Below are 24,159 nucleotides of genomic sequence, written 5' to 3'. Positions count from 1 at the left end.
TCCCCTGGTATCCAAGGGAACAACAGATTTCTCAGATGAACCAACACTTCACATATATTCCATCCAATTTAGTGTACTGCATTTGGTCTCATGATTAGGCACGTTACAATCCTCTGGACTTCTTATTTATAATTTTAGGTACACACTTAGTTAACCTTTCTCCCTCAAACACACTTCTTAAATTTGTTATATTTCAAATTGTTTCTGAATCAGTTTGTTCCAAGTGCCAGTTTATGAAGTAATTATTACCTTTATCTTTGGTCTGTACCTTCCTAAATTTTTTTTCTCTGTCCTCTGTCTTAAAAATGCTCATCATCTCTCTTCTCTTTTTCTGACACAACAATGTTTGTCTCTCTACATTAAATCGACTTTATATGTTGAATGCTTCTATCACTCTTAGTTTTGTTCTAATGTATCTTTTGATAAAAATGGGCTTTGGCATCAAGTTAATGCTTCTGTTATGGAGTTAGGCTCAAAATTTTAACAATTAATTCAGACTCTTCTCAGCTACTTTTAACCATTGGGATACTCTGGTGAAATTCCATTGTGTATGGAGGAAAGAAGTGATTGACAAAATTAAGATGATAAATGTTAAAGTATTGTTGCCATTCCTGATCGTAAATTTATGGGAAATCTATTATCCTGTTAATTATTTCTTTAAATTTCCTGAGTCGTCTTTAATTCCCAAACCTTTCTAATTTACCTCTTGATATCTGGCGAGTCCTCCATTAACTGCTGCATCGATGACCCCATTCAGGCACATGGTCAGAGGGTTTATATTCTGCATCTGCCTTGACTGGCACTGGGTGATTAGGGTTCGCAGTTGTTGGTTCTTGTTCTCCAGCACCTCGATCGCATTTTCAAGTGGACTCATTTCAACCTAGAAACAGATTTTCTATACAAATTAGGTAAGTTTCTTACAAAAAGAAGAAATGCAAACAAGACGATCTGTGAAGAACTTTTAAATAACTTAGTTTCTGTTCACTTTAATAGAAAGAAATCTGAATTTTGTAAGGTGCAGAATTTCTGCAGTCAACAAATTTTCAAGAAGCACTTTGAACTCACCACTTCCCGCCGATCCACTTCAAACCAACGGGAAATACCTGGTAAACTCTGAACTAATGTCAACGTTGTCCGCTCAACCCATAAACTCTGACAAGAAATGAGAAACAGATAAATGGTGGAACCTATTTCCTTACTTTTCTTTTTTTAATATAAAATGAAGCAACATGGATTCAAGCAAAGATCTCAATGATAAATTATCATTCTTCCAAATCTTGGATGTTTTTGTACACATAGACATACCTTGAACTCATTTTCTTTATCTTTGATTCCTTTGTGGAATGGTCTGTCATATCTGAACCGCCAGATGTTGTTGACTCTATAAAAACTCTTAATATGATCAGGTATAGTTTCTTTCTGCAGTATGTCATGATTCTCAGGAATGGGAATTACCGCATAAATCTGCAGGTCTGCATGTTATAAGTTAAGAATATAGCTCGAAGCTGAATAATTGATTGCCAGTTGTGAACACAGGAAAAAAAATAGCGAAACTGTTCAAACAAAATGTTCAGAAGTTAAACATTTGAAATGAAACAGGACATACTGGAAATAAGTTGCATGTCCAGTGGTTGTGCTTGTGATGGAATTCCAGACAGTTAAAATTAAGTTTCAGCATTAGTTAAAATTATGCACTTTGAACATACACATTAAAAGGGCAAGAGCTGCTAAAAGATCCTCTGAAAAGTATGTTATGGAATATTTGCTACGAAAATATTGTCTTAGAAGGAGAACATCATACAAAAATAGCCATGCGTTGTTAGAAAAGTACTTCAAAATAACATATCAAACATCCTTAAGCAATAGAATCTAGATACATTTATTTGTCTGGACTTCTTGTGGACCATGGCATTGACTTTTTGCTTTGGTTTTGGTTTGAATGGAACCAAGTTAGCTGTGACAAAATGTTCCACTGCTGTGTCATCAAACTTCAAAATAAAGTTGTACGTTTTCTAGCTGGAACAAAACCATAGCAAGATTTAGAGACGAACGATCTTAACTGTGATGTTTTGGGGCTAATGAGTCAGTTTCCGAAGTGGGGTGCAGAATGACGCCAGAAGTTGCACAATTCAAACATAGGATCATGAGTAGTCTGCCATTTCTGAGAAGCCTTGACATATATCCTTTCCTATAAAAAGGTAAGGTTGCCCTTATTTTATTTAAGGAAAGCTGGAAACATTCCAAGGTTCACTGGGTTCACCAGATGGATCATGTCCAGAACTGTTTGCTACCTTATACAAATAACCACAAATTTGTTTTCCCACTACTGGTCAATGAAACTAAGTCAAGTCTTAATGAATCCTGGTTGGACTGAATAAATGGACAGAGTGAACCACAAGCTGCAGTTACTACTCGCATCCTGTTTCCAAATATTTACACTCGGGGGATAAAGAAAATCAGACTTTTAAGATAAATTTAAGGATTCATAAGTCCTGGTTGAATCAAAATTGCAATACAGGCTTGATGCTCACAGAATTGCATGCCTTAATAGATTGAGTATTTAACTGGCAGACTGACTATCAACAGTGAATAACTTAATCCAATATTATGAAGTACAATTAAAATTATTCAAGCAGTTAGATACAAAATTCATTTGGCCATTTATCCTTGAAGACAATAGCAATGTTAATTTGAAAAGATATTTTTCTTTTGTTTCTGAGGCCTGAAGAATGACAATATAATTTCTCACTGTCAAACTGCTTTGCTGGCAGACCATGTAAATGAAACCGGGTTTACCTGTAGTGAACTTTAAGAGTGGGAAAATTTAGGGGAAAGTAACTTATTCCAGCATTGCAAAAAGTAACACATGCACCCTCCACCTTACATTTCTTCATTTTAATATGAATAAGTTAACTTGCGTGATAGAATAAGCTGATAAAAGCAAGTTAATTTCAGTGAGAACCAGGATTTATGAAAAACAGTCTCATAAATAATATTTGTACTCAACGCTGCGAAGAAAATTTTGTTCATGGATTACATTTACTAAAACTGGAAAATGTTTTGTAAGTTGAAAATATGCCAGTCACAAGAAGATAGTAACGTTCACATTGCCAGTACTGTCACTCTCTTTAGGAAAAATAATGCAACAGTAATTCACATTATTCATCCTCACCCTACTTCTGCATCTGTTCTTCGGTAGATGGACAGGCAAGGGATTAACGTACTTCCAAGAGGGCTTTGAAAAGCCCAGCTGCCTGACATTTGGCACTTTTTTCTATGCACAAGTCTATTCAGTTCCACATTGGATATCTTTGTCCCTTTTAAAAGCAAGAGTCAATGAATTGCCTCCAGCACTTCACTTAGCCTAGTGCCAATCTATTAAGGTCCACTAAGCCCAAGAAATGGAACTTGGTCATTCTCTAGTTTTTCTCCCGTCTTCCAGCACAACTTTTCAAGATCACCTTGTCCAAGAGCTTCCTCCCCCTGTTCCTTCATATCCCCATAAACTTACTAACAGCCTGGATTTCCTTCCTGCACTTGCATCAGCTGCATTCCTTACATTTCTTGCAGGCAATGATTCAGCTACTGCAAATGGGTCACTATCACTGTCCTATGGCCATGAAATGAAATTCATCCATGACTCCTTTTTCTGGTAACCTATACACCTTCTCCCAAGACCCTGATAACTCATGTCTACTGTCCAAGTTCCTTTGAGATTTCTCCATCTGTCATATGTATGGAAACTACTCAAATCCACAAATCACACTATTCACAATTACACACTTCATTTTCACTTCTCAGACTCTTGACCTGCTTGTAGATTTTAATTCGGCACATCATCACCTTTCAATATCCCCCAACAATTTCGAGGTCGATGAGACCAAACTTGATTAGTTCCATTCTTATCTATCAGATGGCAGGCATCCAATCAGAAACAGTTTCACTTCCCCTGGCTCCAAATTATCCCTGGCTTCCTTCCAGAATTGGTTGTTGATTCCCTCTTCAGCTGTCAAGGTTTCACCTCTGATATCCCTTTCTTAAACATCTCCCCTTTTTATTACTTCCCTTTTATCTTTTAAAATGTTTCTTGAAAAGTTCTTTGACTAAGGTTTTAGTTGTTTGGTTCCAATTCCATATGCTCCTGTGATGCAGCCTGAGACATTTGACAAAGTTAGAACAATATAGTAACAAGCTGATGCTTCAATTACATTTCTCTGACTCAGGGGAAAAAGAGAGAGGGAGAGGGCGGGAGGGAGAGAGAGGGGGGAGAGGGCGGGGGGGAGAGAGAGCGGGGAGAGAGAGGGGGGAGAGAGAGATAGATATCCAATGTGTATCGCGTTTTATTTGGCCTTTTATACAGAAGGGCAAGGTGTTTGGTGAGGAGGGGGAGAGGAAAAAAGAGATTGGTGGGGGGGGGGGGAGATAAAGAGCCGTGAAGGAACATAAATTCCTGACAAGCTCGTTTGCCAGAGATGACATCTCATGATGTGTCATTCATACAGGAAGTGCCTGCCATCTGTCTGTATTATTTATATTGCAATGTTTGTAATGATACACAGATTAAGTACAGATCTAATGTACACTTTTCAGGAAATAGCACAGACCTTAGCAATTCTGATCAAATTAGAAATAACAACTTCTTCAGCCTTGGATAGCAAACTAGTGAAATACATCATGCATAACCCGTATGCTTCCTATTAAACTCTTCGCACAGATTGTCAAATACCATCACAATTTAAACCACAGTCCTTGCACAACTTAGGAAAAGCACGCTTATCAACTGTAGTTCGGAATTCCCTCCGAATAGGTCAGCAAAAAAGTGCAATGATTATGATTTGTCATATTCTGGTTTATTCTATTTCTTTGATTTTATATTCAAATACTCAAATACTGCATGAAGAGGACTTTCGAGTTTATTGAAACACAAGGCACAGTCTGTGCTTCCAGAAGCTCAGCATGTCTCATTTCAACTGATCCATTCTAAAAGGATCATCTGAATCTCAGTGAATAGACATCAATGAGGATATTCATCAACGCTGTCAGTGCACCATCAGCATTTGAACAGTGGAGGCAAAGGGTAATTTAAAGATCAAGATCAGTGATCTGGCCCAAAACTCTGGGACTCTGTAATAGTATTTGCTGCCCTCCGCTGCATATCTAGGACTTGGACAACCTAAAGCATGCACCTCGAGGCATTGGAAAGATACCACCAATGTTTTCTCTATAAACCTCTCCAAGTTCACTGAAAGGATAAGAGAATGAAGGACTCTGTCCTCTCCTAGGCCAGCATTCCCAACATTACAGCACTCCTTACACAAGGTCAGCTACCCTGGACAGACCATGTCTCTTGTCTGTGACGCCTGGTTCCTGAAACAGGTTCTTTGTTCCAAGCTCTGACATAGTAAAAGATGACCAGGTCCACAAAGTAAAGCATTCAAGGTTTCTCAAAGAAATGCAACATTCAAGTTGATTTCTGGGATGGTCTGGCTGATTACTGCTCCATGTTGGGAAGGAACTTTCAGGATGATATTGATAACCTCAATCCATGCATTCACCAGTGACAGGAATAAGGATCTGTCCTCAAATGTGTCTCATGTCAAATGTTGCAGGGGCACTCTGCAGCAAACATCTCAACAGTGCACCAAGGCCTTGCTGCCCTGTCAGACATGTCCTGGGGGTCAGGGGTCAAAGGTCAATTCAATCAGACTTCACATCCAGACTGGATCACCATGAACAAATCGGAGCACTAGTGGGTCAGATATAACCTCAAGTCTGCCAGTACATTCAATATTGGAATACAAAACAACACTGACGTGAGCAGGAATAATTCTATGGAGGGTTCCTGTCATTTTTTTTTGTTGATAAAACTATTTGAGTTGACAGGCTTCTGCAATCTCGTCATGCAATGTGAACAGCAGCAGTATTGGACTTCTGACTGTAGTAAAACATACTATAAATAAAAAATGCATCCATTAATCAGATAATTTCCAAAATAATAAATATTGAAGACACTTCCAGATATTTATTCATTTAGAGATACAGCGGGGAATAGGCCCTCGAGTCATGCTGCCAGCAACCCACTGATTTAACCCTAGTTTAATCATTTATCTTCATAGACATCCAAATTGACTGGTGTAAAAATCTGTCTGCTTTACACATAACAGTTAATAAAACTGAAGAAAACTACTGGTTAGCCCAGAACCCATGCAAATCTAATTGGGATCCACTTTAGGCCAGTGGCAGTTCTGAGGATACATTGTGCATCAGCCTGAAAAATAGTCTCTTCGGGTTGGTTGGCGTGCTGCATAGCAATCGCATGTGGGAACTCGTTCAACATTCGCTGTTGGAAAGCCTCCAATCTCTCGTAATCATGTCCTCGACAAACAAACTCCTTGTTCTGTTAGGGGTGAAAGACAAGGCAGTGGTTATCTGACAGGCATCTAACACAGGGCAGCACAATGTGGGAATATATAATTTTTTTAACAGACTGGCAGTAGACAGAGCAGCCTATGTTAAATACACACAAAAAGGAAGCAGGCAGGAGTAGAATACACCTGCCTGAGCGTGATTGTCGTAACAATGCATAGGTAAAGCAATTTCACCACCACACTTACCAACAGGGAGTTAGTAAATCAATACAGATCCACAATAATCAGCAAAGACAGAAAATCTCCAAAATGTTTGCTATTCTTTTGCTGTACAAAATGACTGGCTGATAGTTATACCTTCCACTCATGTAATAATAAGCTTATGCTTCATTGCCCTTCAGTGCCACTGCCCTTCAAATGTATCCTTGAGCAGTCCATTCCCGAGACACCGTTAAGCTTGGGTTTGCTTTTGCGGCTGGTACCGTACTTCAGAGTCAAACAAAACATGAAAATCATATATTTCATCCTTCAATTACTACACGGCTCATTTGTTAGTTTGGAAACCTCGGCCAAATTAATCCATCATGAATCAGAGAAGTGGTTAGGTTGGACAGAACCTGCCATGGGCTGGGAAGGCTGTCATGTGAACAAGCAGAAAGTACGGCTCCCACTGTGTTACCGCCATCATCGTGAAGTTGAGGCTCAGCACTTCGTTTGTCTGCAGGAGTGCAGGTAGCAGAATATAGTAATATAAGCACAAGATTTTCTGCAAATGATGGAAATCCAGAGCAACACACACAAAATGTGGGAGGAACTCAGCAGGTCAGGCAGCATCTTTAGAAAGGAATAAGTAGTCGACATTTTGGGCCAAGGCTCCTTCATTCCATAAATGATGCAAAAATTGCTGAGTTCCTCCAGCATTCTGAATGCGTTAATCACCTCTGGTTCTGAGGCCAGTGCAGACACCAACTCCATGGCAACCCTTTCCACGTGCAATGTAACTGTTATACAAAGCAAGCACATCTCTTCACCTTATTGTATGTGCTAAACCTTTATCTCTGTTCTCAGCAAACCATGAAAGGACCTTGTCCTTCAGAGAGCTCTCTTCTAAGCAGTTTCAGCTATGGGTTTCAAAACATTAAAATGCCTCTTCCTCTCCCTGAGTCCAGCTAGTGCGTAGTGTGATGGTAAACACTGCATCATCATAAGGAGGCTGCATATTTGAGGTGCTCTGATTATTGACCAGTTAGAATTGCACCAAGAAACTCAATCAGTTTGCTTGTTCAATTGTGGATTCCTCAGAAGTTTAAAGGACTTTAGTATAAAGACAAGAAATCCTGTTCACAGAATACTGACTGTTTTTTTCCCCTTTGCAGGACTTTATCTGTATTACTAGCTGCTACACTTCCAGCTGCCTGGCATGGTGAGGTGGAACTGCCACTATCTGTGTCATCTCTCTGTGGACATGCACTGACAGGACCTGCAGAGACAGGGAACTTCATTAGTGTGTACTTCATCCTTAGTGGAATTGAAATACTCAACCTTAACTGCACCAGGGAAAACAAGCAAGGGATAATAAGTATTGGGAAGAAATATTTCTAGTGGTCATATAATTGTGGTAGGAAAGAAGTCTTGAAAGTTTTACGACAATGCTAACAGATTCTGAGAAGGAGGGAAGGTCGAGGTGCCTGATATTAAGGATGAAGGAGGATGCACTGTAGTCAAATGAGGTATAAAATTTTATCTGAACCACAGCCAATCCAACTCCTATCCAAGTACCCACAATATTTTCCACAGCAATCCAACTTGGAGTCATTAATTGAAAAGGTGAAATGTCTTGCAATGGTGCACACCCCTTGCCTTTGATAAACAGCAGCTTACATGTACAATAATACAGTCCACACTGACGCAAGTTGAAATGTTTTATCAAAGAGTACTGTGACCAGACCCGAATCCAAACACCAATGCACTTGGTCTGACTGCCTTGAACATGAGTGGTGCATCACAGTGCTAGTGTGATTGATTGAAGGCCTGTTGAGTGTGTGATAGGAGCCAGGGACTGGTGAACCACTGAATACAGTGGAGCAAGAGAAAGATATGGGAAGGACTACGGGACATGCATTGCTTCGAGTTGGTGGACTGGGCCATGTTCAAGGACCTGAACCAATACGCAACGGTTGTCATAGATTTTATAAAAACAATCAGAGATGAACAAGTTCCCACAAAATCATTCAGAATCTTCTCCAATCAGAACCCCTGGATCAACCATGAGATCTGTAATCTGCTGAGGACCACACTAGTGGTCTGGCGACCAAGTAAAACACTAGAGGGCCAGGTATGACCTCATGAAAGCCATCTTACACGTAAAGTAGCAATTCCAGACTAAGCAAATCACAGAAGGATGTTCAACAGCTGTATGTGGGGGCGGTGGGGAGGCTTCAATGCTATCACTCCTACAAAGTGAAACCAAGCACCACAGATGACTTCAGGGTTTTGCTTTCCAATGATCTCAATGACTCTTAGATGCTCCCTGGCCTGCTGAGTTCTCCTGTCATTTTGTATGTGTGTTTCAATGACTTTTATACTCACTTTGACCATCAAAACATGGAGACATCTTCACAAACTCCCAACAACCCTGTGATTTCAGTCGCTGAGGCCAATGTGAGGGCATCCTTCAGGAGGGTGAACTCACAGAAAGCATCTGGCCTAGACAGGGTACCTGGCCGAGTGCTAAATACTTGTGCTGTCAACTGGTTAGAGTGTTCTCTGATATCTTTAACCTCTCGCTCTGGCACTCTGAAGTATCCACCTGCTTCAAACAGGTTTTAATTATACCAGTCCCCAAGAAGAATGTGGTAACCTGCTCAATGACTATCATCTGGTAGCACTTATATCTACTGTGATGAAGTGCTTTGAAGTTGGTGATGAAACGTATCAACTCCAAACCAAGGAACAATTTTGATCTGCACCAATTTGCCTATCATCAACGCAGATGCCATTTCATTGATTCTTCACTCAACCCTGGAACATCTGGACAGTGAAGATACGTATATCAGGATGCTTTTCATTGACTACAGCTCAGCATTCAATATTATCATCCCCTTAAAACTAATCAATAAGCTCCAAGACCAAGGCCTCAATATCTCTTTGAGCAACTGGATTCTCGATTTCCTCACTTGCAGGCCCCAGTCTGTTTGGATTAGCAATATCTCCTCCATAATCTCCATCAGCACAGGTGCACGACAAGGCTGTGTGCTTAGCCCCCTGCTCTACTCACTTTGTATTTATGACTGTGAGGCCAAGCACAGCTTCAATGGATTATTTAAGTTTGCTGATGACATCGCCATCATTGGCCAAAGCAAAGGTGGTGATAAATCAGCATCTGAGTGGTGGCACAACCACAGCCTCTCAATCAATGTCAGCAAGCCCAAGCTGGTTATTGACTATAGGAAGAGGAATTTAGAGGTCCATGAGCCAGTCCTCCTCAGGGATCAGAAGTGCAGAGGGTTAGCAAATTTAAATTACTCAGCGTTATGATTTCATAGGATCTGTCCTTCACTAGAAGAGAGATCAAGTCAACCAGCAGGGCTGTAGCTGAGGCAGCAGAGAAAGGATCAGCATGGGTGTGGACCAAGTACGTCCAGAGGGGCAGATACTCAGACAGTGCATACATCTTTTGCAAACCCTTCAGTAGTTGCAAAGACACCTGAAGAGCAGAGTATCTGTTGGATGGAAGCGACCAACAACTCTGATAGAGGCAGATGCCAAGTTTTTCAGCTCACCAGTGGGAGGTGGTGCTTTAGCACTGCTGGCCCACCACCTCAAGGGAGTCTTGATCATAAGCAGGCCGAAACTCCTGAAGACAGGTGGCAGATCAACTGATGATCCCACTGGTGATAGCACAGGATGGTGAACATCTTAGTCCACGTGTATTCTGTAACTGGGTTCAGCACATAAGTAGAGCACAGCAGTGCCTCGACTTTCTTAGAAGTTTGCAAAGTTTCAGCATTTCAAACTCTGCCAAACTTCTATAGATGTGTGGTAGAAACTACATTGACTGGTTGCATCATGGCTAATGTGGGTGCCTTTCTCATTCAGTCAGCAAATGAAGTGGGAAATGCATCCAGTAGGTTACAATGAGGTAAATTAAAACATACAAGATCATGCCTCCTTTGGGCAACAACAGATTAATTTAGAGCTGACAACCCCAAATTTATATACAGAAATCTGGCCTAACCTCTATGTGACTAATAATTTAGTTAAGTTATTATTATATGCAAACATGTTAAACATGGACTGCACTTATGGAGGAGTGCTCTGCTTTGCTCTATATCTGAAGTACTCAGAAGCATGCTAATATCAAATAAAACAAACCTGTATTTATTTGAGTTTATTAGATTAAAAGTTAATCTCATTAAAGCAGAAAAAGATTCTGAAAAGTGTTAACGGGATTGAGACAAGAGGTTTCATCTGCTGGCTATAACTATCTGGATAATGAGAAAGGAAGTAATTTCCTCAGAGTCATGAACTTTGGAACTTCAGGCTCTGTGACATTCAGTCAATGAGAATATCCAAGGATGAGATCAATAGCCCCTAGACTGTTGGGGAATCTAGAGTCTGAACATTTTCTGGGTAAAGAGTGGATGAAGAATGGTCTGACTCAACTGTTGAGCAGTCTCGGGGGAGAAGGAGGCAAGGTGTGAGGTTGCCACATTACTGACCTCTACTGTGGTCTCTGTTGAACAAATTGAAGATAAGCTACAGCAAGATTTAGATAATAGGATTATTTTGTAAATTTAAGAGCTGAAGAATAAAATGTGCTAAATGACTGTTCTTATATCACGCATTAAAATCCAAAATATAAGATATAGGTGATATATGCAAACATATCATATTATTCATCTGTGATAGTCAGCAAATCACAAGGTGACTAGTGAGGAAGAATATGTGCTGAACAAAAATAAAAGTGCAAGCTTTAATATGCTGATCTTAGATGTTACCTGAGGCATTGGAAAGGTCAAGAAGCCATTAAACCACTGCAGTCTAGAGAACTTCTCTCAAAGAAACTACATATCCCATGTCATATGGCTTTTGATAAAGGTTGACTAACTTTAATAAAGGAAGTGTTATATGCATCTCTATCCTTGCTTTAATTTTGCTTTTCAAGTACCACACAAAAGCACTTAAAGATGCTACATAGAAATGTGTTTGGAGTGTTGATGTCTGAGGAAGAAGCAAAAAGCATTTAAGTGTGAAGTAACAGAGAGCTGGGCTCTTTGGATGGAGCAGTGATGATGGCAGCTGCTAGACATTGTAGATGTGGTGTGAGCTGGAGAGGTATCTCAGCCTTTTATTCTAAATGTGAAATAAGCGCAGTTATGTCCTTAAGAACAAATACTATTGTTGAGGTCTGGGGAGAAGACACAGAACAGATGAACACAGCTACTGGCAAAAAGAAAATGATACTATTCAGGCCTTAGGCCAAAGGATATTAGCTCCATTACCCATAGCTGATGTTTCCAATAGAGCTATTGTATAAGTTTTGAAGAAATAGTTCAACTAGCACCTTCAGAATTAAGAGTTACAAGATTTAGCATATGCAACCAAGTCAGAAAAAAATTGTTATAAACATTTGCTCAGGCTAAAGATATTGGCAAAGAAGTGGAATTTCAAGACCTTTATAAGAGTGCGCACTAGGAGAAATGGTCTGGTGTATGGGACAAGTGATGAGAACTCATACAGTAGCATATGACACCAACGTCTCAACGTTTGAGGAGATAAACTGAGTGGCCTCATCATGGAATCTACATCCATACAAAAGTACGAAGCAGTTTCACAAATTCCCTGTCTGCTGCGCTATTCCATATGGTCACAGAGAGTAACTTATTAATGAAATTCTTAGGTCACAAAGGTTTGAAGGCACGTTAAAATAATACTGGGTGGTTGCGGCAGAGGTGATGCAAGTATAGTGCACTACTCCAAAAATTAATGGTATATACTTTCAAAGATAAATGGTCACCTTACAAAAATGGTGACTGACATAGAAGTGGATCAATTGCTGTGATGTCACCACCCATACAATTGATAAGCAGCACCCTACTGGAGCATTTTGCAGCAGTACAACAGAAAGATCCAACACACTAAAATGAATTGTCATACTCAGTCTGTTTCAAGGTAATTATAAGTAATATAAACAACTGCAGTCACCCACTTTGAAGGGGAAGGGCTGAGTACACAGACTATATATTGGCTGGGCATAAATCCATTGTACACTGGTGCTGCAGAGGCTTCTGGCATATTACAAGTATATTTGCACCAATTTATATTGTAGCATTTTTGTATATAAGGTCAATATTTGCATTTATTTCAGAGCCAAGCTGAGTTATTGCCTACTCTGACTGGTATGATCTTAAGCGATGGTGGAAGACGAGAAGGCAGCGGCTGTATTGGACACTAGAGAGCTCACTAAATTTCATTCTTTCTTACAAATGCTAAAAGATTATTCCAAAGTGCTTACTGAGTCTGTCCACCATACTGAGTTCCATTCACATGTTGTCTTAGAATGGGGAGACATAGTTCTGGGGTGAAGAGCAACATTAGGTGAAATGTTCGTGAGGCTTTGTCCACAATTGCTTCAGACTCCAAAAGAAAAAAATTCCTTGGTGAGGCACTAATTGTGGCTGATTGCAGACACAGAGATGGGTGTTAACTGACTTACAAGGGATGGGTGCAGGAAGAGGAAGCAGAAAGGAGAAATGGTTTCAAGGTGAAATTGGCTGATCAGCAGGGCATGGAGGATTGTCAAGATGGAGCTGTGAGGAGATTGTTAAGGTTCTGCAAGACAGGAATTATATGGTGAAAAATTAGGAGGTGGGTCCCAAAAGATGCTTATAAATTAATTGACATGCCTGTATCACCCAAGAAGACTGTAATCAATAACGATGTGCAAAATAAGCCCGAGTTTGAGTTATAGGACCAGCCCCATGATCTAGCTGTTGCTGCGTAAGACAAAGAAAGGGGGACACGAGTTACCCAGAACTGAGTAGAAAATGATCAGCTTATAAGGGGAAAATCATCAGATTTGAGGATGTCCTGAGTGGACACCAGAAGTAATAACATGGTCACTGCATTTGAAGAGCTCATATAGGTTAAGAAAGTTTGTAGATATTTATTTATTTATTTACTTTATCGTCGCCAAACAATTGATACTAGAACGTACAATCATCACAGCGATATTTGATTCTGCGCTTCGTGCTCCCTGGAGTAGAAATCGATAGTAAATATAGTAAAAATTTAAATAATAAATCATAAATAGAAAAGGGAAAGTAAGGTAGTGCAAAAAAACTGAGAGGCAGGTCCAGATACTTGGAGGGTACGGCCCAGATCCAGGTCAGGATATGTTCAGCAGTCTTATCACAGTTGGAAAGAAGCTGTTCCCAAATCTGGCCGTACGAGTCTTCAAGCTCCTGAGCCTTCTCCGGGAGGGAAGAGGGACGAAAAGTGTGTTGGTCGGGTGAGTCGTGTCCTTGATTATCTTGGCAGCACTGCTCCAACAGCGTGCGGTGTAAAGTGAGTCCAAGGATGGAAGACTGGTTTGTGTGATGTGCTGGGCAGTGTTCACCATCTTCTGCAGCTTCTTCTGGTCTTAGACAGGACAACTTCCATACCAGGTTGTGATGCACCCTAGAAGAATGCTTTCTACAGTGCATCTATAAAAAATTAGTGGGGATTTTAAGGGACAGGCCAAATTTCTTTAGCTTTCTCAGGAAGTAAAGGCGCTGGTGGGCCTTCCTGGCAGTGGACTGAGCTTGGTTGGACCAAGTCAGGTCATTTGTGATATTGACCCCGAGGAACTTAAAGCTTTTGATCTATTCCACTTGCGCACCACCGATGTAAATAGGGTCGTGCAGTTCACTACTCCTTCTGAAGTCAACAACCAATTCCTTCATCTTGCTGACGTTGAGGGATAGGTTATTGTCTTTGCACCATGCCACCAGGTTCTTAATTTCCTCTCTGTACTCAAACTCATCATTACCCGAGATACGGCCTACAATTGTGTCATCAGCAAACTTGTATATTGAGTTTGATGGAAACTTGGCTACACAATCATGGGTGTACAGAGAGTATAGCAGGGGGCTGAATACACAGCCTTGTGGGGCACCGGTGCTCAGAGTGATTGTAGAGGAGAGCTTGTCCCCTATTTTCACAGCCTGGGTCCTATCTGTGAGGAAGTTGAAGATCCAGCTGTAGATCTGACTGCTAAGGCCCAGGTTCCAGAGCTTAGGAATCAGTTTAGATGAAGTTTATATCTTTTAGTTTAGATGAAGTTACTGATTATTTGTTACATACTAGCTGATTAGCAAATGCGAAGAGTAAACCAATGACAATATGCTGATAGTGTACAGCCACTCCAGGACACCTATATCAAACCCCACTAACTGACTGAAAGGAATCATTATCATCCTATGGGATGGATAGCCAGAGAGAGAGAGTTGATCGTTACCATTGTTCTATTTTGGGAAAGTAATAGAATGTACAGGTGTGTTTATGTTATTTGAAAGAAACTGTGTTCCATGTGACACCCTTTTTGTCAGAGTTGTACCAGCTACTGTTGGTTGATTATAGACCATCGCCAATAAAAGTTGTGTTAGGAGTTGCTCCATCCTTTATGACTTGCCTTACTGAACATCAACACAAGGAGTCCGGAGTCATTTCCAATCTGATTAACTTCCTAGCACACACTCCTCCCCCTGCACATCTCAGAATGCCCACTGGTCATTAAAATCCTATCCTTCCTCTAACATTTCCGACCCCTCATGTGATTTCCCCTTCCCCAATTTGCTGCTGCTTCCCCATCACAGCAGCTGCAGCCGATGCTGATCTGCTGTTCATGGGTCAGTGGCCAACAGGGAAGGTGAAATGTACATGCAGAGTTTTACACTCTCAAAAACAATAAATCATGACAACACCATCTTAGAGCAAAGATGTCCCAATTTTGTTTTTGCTTGGTAATATCTGATTAGTATTTGGTCAAAATTTAGCAGCTCAAGTTTGGGTACAAGTAAATTTCTGAGCTATTGTATTTTCCTTTTGAGTGATGCAAACTAATATCCTCAGTGTGCTCAGACAAAGGGGCTCAGAATAGTTAAATAATCTTGAACGAAATATAATGTCCAAACATACATATTTATAACTGTGAACATTAATGGAATTAACAAACAGGGTCAACAAATTGTGTTCTAGTTACTGTAATGAGGGTTACAATAGTTACAAAAGTTGCTGGAAAACATTTCCAAAACAATAGCTCTTCACTATTGTCTCATTATTCAATAGCAATTTTAGACATTTCCTTGCTCAACTGACTACAAAATTGTTAACATCGTTAAAAGACACATTAAGCATAAGTGTAAGGGATTATTTAAAGTACTATCATATCATTCGTCTCTGCTCTATAGTTACAAGTAAATATAACATCTTCATTTGGTCTAAAAAAAATCTTTATTCCTTTTTGATTCAGACATCCTGTGCAATGCAGCATTTCCTCTGTCACGAGATGGCGAGCTGCCTGATCTGTGTAGAAAGCTGCTCTCCTTGTAGCTCAGAGAAAATATGCCAAGGTTACGTGATGTTTAATTATTTTACAAAGGGATAAGATTTCACTTATTCTGGATTTTGTTGCTTGGGACAACGCATTCCTCAACATCTGCAGCATATCTTCACTTAACATGAAATCTTCCGTTGGGAAACAGAGGTCAATTTATTTTCATCACTGCTTCCAAATCTTAGGCTGAGGTATTTGTTGTCCAGTTGCTATAAAATTAGCATGACAAAGTTGTGCATTGCAATGTTATAATGAAGTGTTTTATTAAGTTTTGTTTCATGGTTATTCTTAAAATTATTGACCATAAGAAATAGGAACAAAAGTAGTCCATTTAGCGCATTGGGTTTGCTCCACCATTTTATCACGGTTGATCCATTTACCCTCTCAACCCCATTCTCCTGCCTTCTCCCCATAAGTTTTCACGCTCTGACTGATCAAGAACCCATCATTCTCCGCCTTAAACACACCCAATGATCTGGACTCCACAGCCACCTGCAGCAACAAGTCCCACGCGCTGGTGAAAGAAAATCCTCATCTCCATAATAAATGGATGCCCCTCTATTCAGAAGCTGTGCCTTCTAGTCCTAGACTTCTCCACCACAGGAAACATCCTCTTCACCTTCACTCTATCTAGGCCTTTCAACATCCAATAGGTTTCAGTGAAATTCCTCCCTCATTCTTATAAATTTCAGCAAGTACTGGCTCAGAGCCATCAAATACTTCTTATACGACAACCCTTCATTCCCAGAATCATTCTCGTGAACCTCCACTGAACCCTATCCAATGGCAGCACATCATTTCTTAGATAAGAGACCCAAAACTGTTCATGATACTCCAAGTGAGGCTTCACCAGTGCCTTACAAGGCCTCAGCACGAAGTCCTTGCTTTTATATTCTCATCTTCTTGAAATGAATGCTAACATCGCATTTGACTTCCTCACCACTAACTCAACCTGCAAGTTAACCTTAACAGAATCCTGCACACTGACTCCCAAGTCCATTCACACCTTGGATTTTTACATTTTCTGCCTATTTAGAAATTATCTATGCTTTTTTTTCCTTCTACCAAAGTGCATCTCTATACACTTCACAACACTGTTCCATCTGTCACTTTTAGTCCATTTTCCTAATCTGTCTAAGTCTTTCTGCAGCCTCTCTGCTTCCTCAACACTACCTGCCCCTTCACCTATCTTTGTATCATCTGTAAACATGGCCACAAAGCCATCAATTCTGTCATCCAAGTGATTGACATATAACATAAAAAGCAGTGCCAATACTGAACCCTGCGGAGAAACACGAGACATCAACAGCCAACCAGAAAAGACTACCCTTTATTGTCATTCTTTGCCTCCTACCAATCAGCCTGTCCTCCATCTATGCCAGTATCTTTCCAAATGTCTCATGGGCCCCTATCTTGTTAAATTCTGAAAACTGCAAGTTAATGCTGAGGCCTTCTGAAAATCCAAGTACACACCATCCAGCAATTCTCCTTTGTCTATCCTGCTTGTTATTTCATCAAAGAATTCCAACAAATTTGCTGGCAAGATTTTCCCTTAAGGAAACCAAGTTGACTACGGCCTATTTTATCATGTGCTTCAAAGTACCTTGAGACCTCGTCCTTAACGATTTACTCCAACAACTTCCCAACTACTAAAGTCAGGCTTACTGGCCAATAACTTCCTTTCTTCTGCCTCTCTCCCTTCTTGAAGAATAGAATGACATTTGCAATTTTCCAGTCCTCTGGAACCATGCCAGAACCTAATGCTTCTTTAAAGATTATTAACAGTGCCTCCACAGACTCCCCAGCCACCTCTTTCAGAACCCTGGGGTGCAGTCCATCTGGTCCAGGTGACTCATTCACCTTCAGACCTTTCAGCTTCTCAAGCACCTTCTCCCTAGTAATAGCAATTCTGCCCCCTGACACTCGAATGTTTGGTATAGTGCTAGAGTCTAGATTTGCATCTGAAAACAGATGCAAATTATTATTTAGTTCATCCACCATTTCCTTAACCCCTTGGTAGTGAAATTTGTGTCAATTAAAGATTTTCTTCTTTTATGTATATAATGTTTCTCTGATAATAAAAAAAAATCAGAGGTGTACTGCACACATTCAAACACGTTCTTCCAGATGTGTAAATGTAGCTCTGGCCTCAATGAAACTTTTCTAGAACTGTCACAGAAATTATTTTTAACAGTGAACAATATGTGCTTCAAGAATGGCAGTAACTCTGACTAGTGTTAACAAGGTTTAGAAGATGGTGAATGTGGGGAAGTGTTTCTAATTCCGTTTTGAAAACTATTAACAATGTGAGAAGCCATACTATTACTGGAAAGAAAACACAACTAATTGTGATTTATACTTATCTTAAATCTTTATTGCGCTTATCATTTTGTTGATAGGAAAGAAAAACTTCAGCTTTGAAATTGGTGCAAGTTAGGATTATCTTGAACAAGAAATTGCATTTTAAGATCATGTGCGGAAAATTGCGTCTCATGTCAAATTGGTCAAAAGATTTCAGTAATTATAAAGCTAAGTCTCATGTTTGGGAAAATACCTATGAATCTCCTTTCACTGCATACCCTCCTCCCAACTCTGCTACATATCAAACTCAGAAATGATCATCCCACACGTCACATTAATGCAATACTTCAAATATGCAGACAAATACTCTTCTCTCAGCAATTATTATACTGTCAAATCTCATCATTTCCTAACAAAAACTTTAAAAAATGAAACATTTGCTAAACTTTAATTATTACCTTTGCACATTTACATTGTAAATTTGGCAAATGAATATTCTAATTTTAAATCACATGCAGTTTATATGAGGTACTCACTCGGAGGAAGAATGGAAATTTCTTTCCATAAAACCCAACTCTGAAAAATTCAGGCTCCAAACGCTGTTGGTCCATTATTTTATCATAGAAAGCAGCTTCCATCATCTGTTGAAAGAATATGTTAATAAAACTGCTTACAATCACTTTTATTTTAATCATATTGGTCTAAACAGGCTTTTTGAGCATTATTTATTTTTGGGATTTATAAGTTATGTTATACTTTACCCTCATCTTGCTAAGGTTGCGGTAATCGTAGAAGCTCTCATACTGATCTGCTAATTCACGACAAAGGATAATCCCATTTTCCCAGCACTAAAAAATAAAAAACAAGTCCATTTTTGTACTCTATTAATACCGAGATTCATATATAAAAGGAATAAAAGTCACCATAAAACTCCAGATTCCACCACGTCAATGGAAAGCAAAATCAACTAGGATGTATAATGGGAAGCCAATCTGTCAACCAACCGCACAGCATCAAAGCTGAGAGTGTTTTGGCGCCAAAGCCCCAGTCACTTTCAAGATTGTCAGTCATTGGCTGTACTCAAGGGCTGCTTCCTAAGAACTACCAGTTGAAGACTCGAGGACAATCTCTATCAGCTATTGGAACCCGCCAACTGGAAATTGGAGCTTACCTTGAAAGATATTGGATGCTCTGTATGAAAACGTGAGTTATCCTGAGGACTACAGTTCTGTTACACCTCCATATCACCAGTTGGCGGAGCTGTAATCTTGTGACCATACCACCATGTGCATTCACGGTGTGGTCGCACGATGAGTGACATGCCCTGAGATGTGCTGTATTGTTTCCCATGCTGTTCAGCAAAAATACCTGACATTTGCTGTCGGTCAAGACCCCAGCTCCAGTTTCCAATAATCATCAGATGAAAATCTTCCAATTGACTGAAGTGTGGAATATATTTTTTAGGAAGTCATTGATGTCCAAATGGAATGTAGCTGGTGACAGAAGCTCAGAACCTCATTATCTATGGTTGTAGACTCAGTCATATGATTGTAAAATGCTTAATATGCCAAAAATCTGCAGTGAGAAACAGATTTCTTTCAATGAACTTTCTGCTGCCCTAAAATTACAACTTTCTTTTTTATCCCCCCTATATTTGCTGCGGATATCATTGACACGCAAGGGATCGCTCGATGTGGAAAGCCATGATTGCCAAAGCATGTAACACGTAAGGCACATGAAGAAGAAGATATATGCTGCCTGGATTTTCTGTTTTAATCTCAGACTCAAGACAGAGGCTGTCAATGCTTTAGGACATTGCTGATGATTGACTAGCTAGATTAGATCTTACCCCAAGGTCACAAACCTGCAACAGTAACCTCATTTCTGTCTTCAAAGACATTGCCTGATCTGCTGAGAAATTTCTGCTTATATTCCAAATTTAAAGCAATCATAGCATCTTGCTTTTCAAGAAAAATGTCTCCATGTAATAAACTGAAACTATGCTCTATATAGTTCCCCACTGGATATTTGAGTCTTCCAGCTGTCTTGCATTCTAATGCCAAAGAGGTTTGGACACATCTCATAGCACATGGATTACACAGCCAATGAGTGTTTAGAATGCATTATTCAGTGGTAGATTTAGTATTTTTTTTTCCTAGGCTTAGCATTGGCAGTTCTTGTCTCCTGTAAATCAGACTGCTAGAGAACATTTTTGATCCGATACAAGTCTTCTTCCTGAAAACCAGTCGATGAGATATTTTCATTTTACTTTTTTTTAAATCAAGAAGACATTGACTTTCTTGACAACTTTGGGATCACCCTCTCCCAAACCCAACAATAAAGTCTTCCATTATCATTAGCTTGTTTGCAAAAAGTAATTTAGTAATTATATAACTAAGAGCACAAAAAATGTTCTTCCTTTCTCAAGTGGTTTCCTTACTTCAGTGAGACAACAAGTTACACCAAATCGTTTACCATGATAGGGTAACAAAACGTTGATGTTAAATTAACCAGTTTTGGATTTACAGATCTGGCATCAGTAAAGCTGATCACAAAACCATCAGTGGGCATAATCATTTAAACAGTTTACAAAACGTTATGCAATTCCAGACTCAGGGTTACAAGACTGACTCTCTAATGGTTTAGAAAACCACTCAGTTTAAGATCTACCGAATTTGGGCTTCCCAGTGATACTCACATCCTGAATGAAAAAGATTACTTCCATACGAGCAAATGTGCCAGAACAATCAGAAGTTTAACTAAGTGTTTTCAGCAATGCCTCAAAAAGGTGGCGTCCAACATTAAGGATGCCTATCACCCAGGGCTCTCCCTCTTCTTATTACTACCATCAGAAAGGAGGTACAGAAGCCTAAAGACACACACTCAGCGATTCAGGAACAGCTTCTTCCCCTCTGCCATCCGATTCCTGAATGGACATTGAACCCATGAACACTACCTCACTACTTTTTTTTAATTTCTATTTTTCACTACTTATTTAACTATTTAATATGTATACTTAACGTAATTCAGTATTTTTCTCTATTATGTATTGTACTGCACTGCTACTGCAAAATTAACAAATTTCATGACATATGCCAGTAATATTAAACCTGATTCTGATGATGGAACCATGCCATTTGATAAAAGGATACTGTAATTTACACCAAATAGCAAAAGGACATTAAATAAAAACAGCGGGTGCTGGAGTCTACAGTTTTTAAAAAAAATATTAGCTCAAGAACATGGCCTAGCCATATCAAATAATGAACTAAGGTACACAAAATTCCCTATTCACCTTTGGAAGTTTAAAGTTTATGCATCACCTTGAAAGATTCCATCCTCAAGAACTTGATTGGGAAACAACTGGGATCTGGCTACTCTGCAAATGGGTGCTGAATTGGAACCCCAGCTTTTCAGAAATGAACATGATCAACATCATAATGTCAAGAGATTTCAATTGACAAACTGACAACCACCTTGTCCTAACTTGCAGTTGGTATGTAAACTAAGGGATGATGCATACACATTCAACCTTCTGATACAAGTGAGGTTGCAGGTTAAGAAGACACTTCAAGAAGAAATTCTATTATAAAGGAGCTGTAACCAAGCGCAAAGCTTGGTTAAAATGTTATGATTTCAATTGATAAATCAAATCATTCTAATTGAGGAAATGATCACCTTACAGCCTTGAAGTACACATGATTGTTATGTTTTGTAATTAAATGAATAAAAAAGGATCCTGGGTAACTCATGCATGTTTAGTTTTACATTAGTGAGACATGCACTTGTGACATGGTGGCGTAATGACGCATGCCATTCACATACTTTTACACACAACCTGTAATGAAATATGGAATCAAAAATGCTTAATCAAACAATATATTTACAAAATTACTGAAATATTAAATACACTACAGGTATGCATTTTCTTCCCTCTTATTATTCCCCAAATAACATAGGCCATTGTTGCTTCCATTCATCAAAGAGAATCTGTTGTGTCAGGGTAACATTCAGAGTGGATTTCAGGCAAATATCAAGGATTCCTTCTTCATTTCAAATGTGGGGATGGGGGTAAAATGTTGGTTTGGTCATCCCCCACATACCCCAAAGTATGTGGCACAATAAAGCACTAAGTTCAAGATCCTGGGATAAAGCACAAAACAGACCATTTTGCTTAGGCAAACTGAAGATGAACTTCTATTCACCTCCCACTTTCGTCAATGAAATTCCATAAAGCTTATGATCTGTTCACATTTTATTGCTGGACTTGAATCACTGAAATATTAAAATCAAGGCTGAGTGACACCTTTTACAATGTGCACACTGACTTAGAGTGCATTGCATACTACACAGTTCACACTAATTTACAAAGTGTGATTAGGATAATGAATATTAACCAGTATGTTTTAGTGGCAATGTGAGAACATCCCATGAAGGACCTGAGCTATTTTTAGAAGCTTGTTTTTAATTTTCTGCTGTTACCTACATTTCCAGGAGCACCTGGTAGAAATTGCATTGTGAATCTTTTCCCTGTGTTTCCAATAGTACACCTCAACACAATCCTCACAAACCTATGAATTTCAGAAACAAAGGTTCACTGAAGCATGGAAGGTAGGTCACACTGCACTCAAGGTTATATATGGCCTAATATTAACAATCCCAAAACCTTCTCTACAGACAGAGCCACACACACTTTTAGTTTGCAGATGAGTTGAGATTGCACAGATGCCTCTTCTGAAAGGGAGGCAGTGCCATCAGACTGTGGTATGCATGGTATGTGAAGGCTTCACTAATTAGAGTGCCGTCACATCATTCAGACTCTCCCTAATCACAGTTATGTCATGCTCATCAGGTACTGCATGAAATGTTACCACGCCGGGATGATCAGCAAGCAGTATAACTCAATTGGAAGCATCATGGCAGATGCAGTCACCCATTTTTCCTGGCTGTGGCAAAATGAACTACACTACTGTATCTGTTTTAATGATCCATTACCTAGTCTACACTAAAAGACCTGCATAACTAGAAGAGTTATGACCACTTCTCCACAGGCATGTAACTTGATTCCCATACCCTTCTTACACAGTAATTTTTCCAGTTTATTTTTAATTTTCATCCTTTTGAACATTAGAAGCCAGAGTTGAAATGATACATCAACATTTCCAACAACTGTAAAGATTGCCTGATTTTGCTGATTTTATTTACTGTGTGTATGCCTTAAAATTCATAAACATTCAATCATCCAGTCCAAACTATTAGAGGAGGCTTCTCTGCAATTATCCGAACCTGATGCGAAAGTCATACTAACTTTACGACTGGATTGACCCTACTTATCATTAATAATAAAGCCACCATTCTGACTAGATTCACCCTAGGTTTTAACTAATCAGGACTAAATTACGTCAGCAGTCAAAAACTGGCTTGATCAAAATTACATATTTTTATAAAGAACACTGCAATTATTATTGGAATTGTCTTACAAGTGATTCACCAATGAAATAAGAAAAAAAAATCAGGGCTTTTCAAAAGCTTGAACTCACAAATTTAAACACATGAAGCCAATGATATAAACAAATTCAGCCTTATACATGGCCAGTTTTCATGTCCAGCAGATTACAATTAAGACACCTTGAGGATCAGCATAATTGAGAACTCTACATACAATATGAAAGAAACAACATCAAAACATACTAATCCAATAATTACATCTGATGGAATAATTTCAAATTAGAAATTATCTTAAAATAAACAAGTTACACACACTTTCTTTAAATGATAGAATCAGAATTTTTTTTTAAATTGAAAAAGCTGCTAACAGGCCAAGTGGTTGTAAATAAAGCAATTAAAAATAAAGCACTTGGTGTGATTTTGCACTCAATATTTTTTCAC

At 39.3% G+C, this 24,159-nt stretch overlaps 1 protein-coding gene across 6 annotated transcripts in view; it reads right to left on the bottom strand.

Moving 5' to 3' along the window:
• dock4 (dedicator of cytokinesis 4) overlaps positions 1–24,159 on the bottom strand; it is a 366,243-nt gene that overhangs the window by 57,021 nt on the left and 285,063 nt on the right. For all 6 annotated transcript variants that reach the window (XM_063057889.1, XM_063057890.1, XM_063057892.1 and 3 more), the window contains exons 37-42: positions 19,032–19,118; positions 18,807–18,911; positions 6,256–6,397; positions 1,306–1,472; positions 1,066–1,152; positions 704–880 (exon numbers count right to left, since the gene is read on the bottom strand). In XM_063057889.1, the coding sequence (XP_062913959.1) occupies positions 704–880; positions 1,066–1,152; positions 1,306–1,472; positions 6,256–6,397; positions 18,807–18,911; positions 19,032–19,118 (765 nt within the window). The remainder of the gene's footprint in view (positions 1–703; positions 881–1,065; positions 1,153–1,305; positions 1,473–6,255; positions 6,398–18,806; positions 18,912–19,031; positions 19,119–24,159) is intronic.

Source organism: Mobula hypostoma, chromosome 9 (genome assembly GCF_963921235.1).
Source record: "Mobula hypostoma chromosome 9, sMobHyp1.1, whole genome shotgun sequence".
NCBI lineage: Eukaryota > Metazoa > Chordata > Chondrichthyes > Myliobatiformes > Myliobatidae > Mobula > Mobula hypostoma.
Note: the sequence above shows the minus strand (reverse complement) of the source record. Positions and strands in the feature narration are given on the sequence as shown.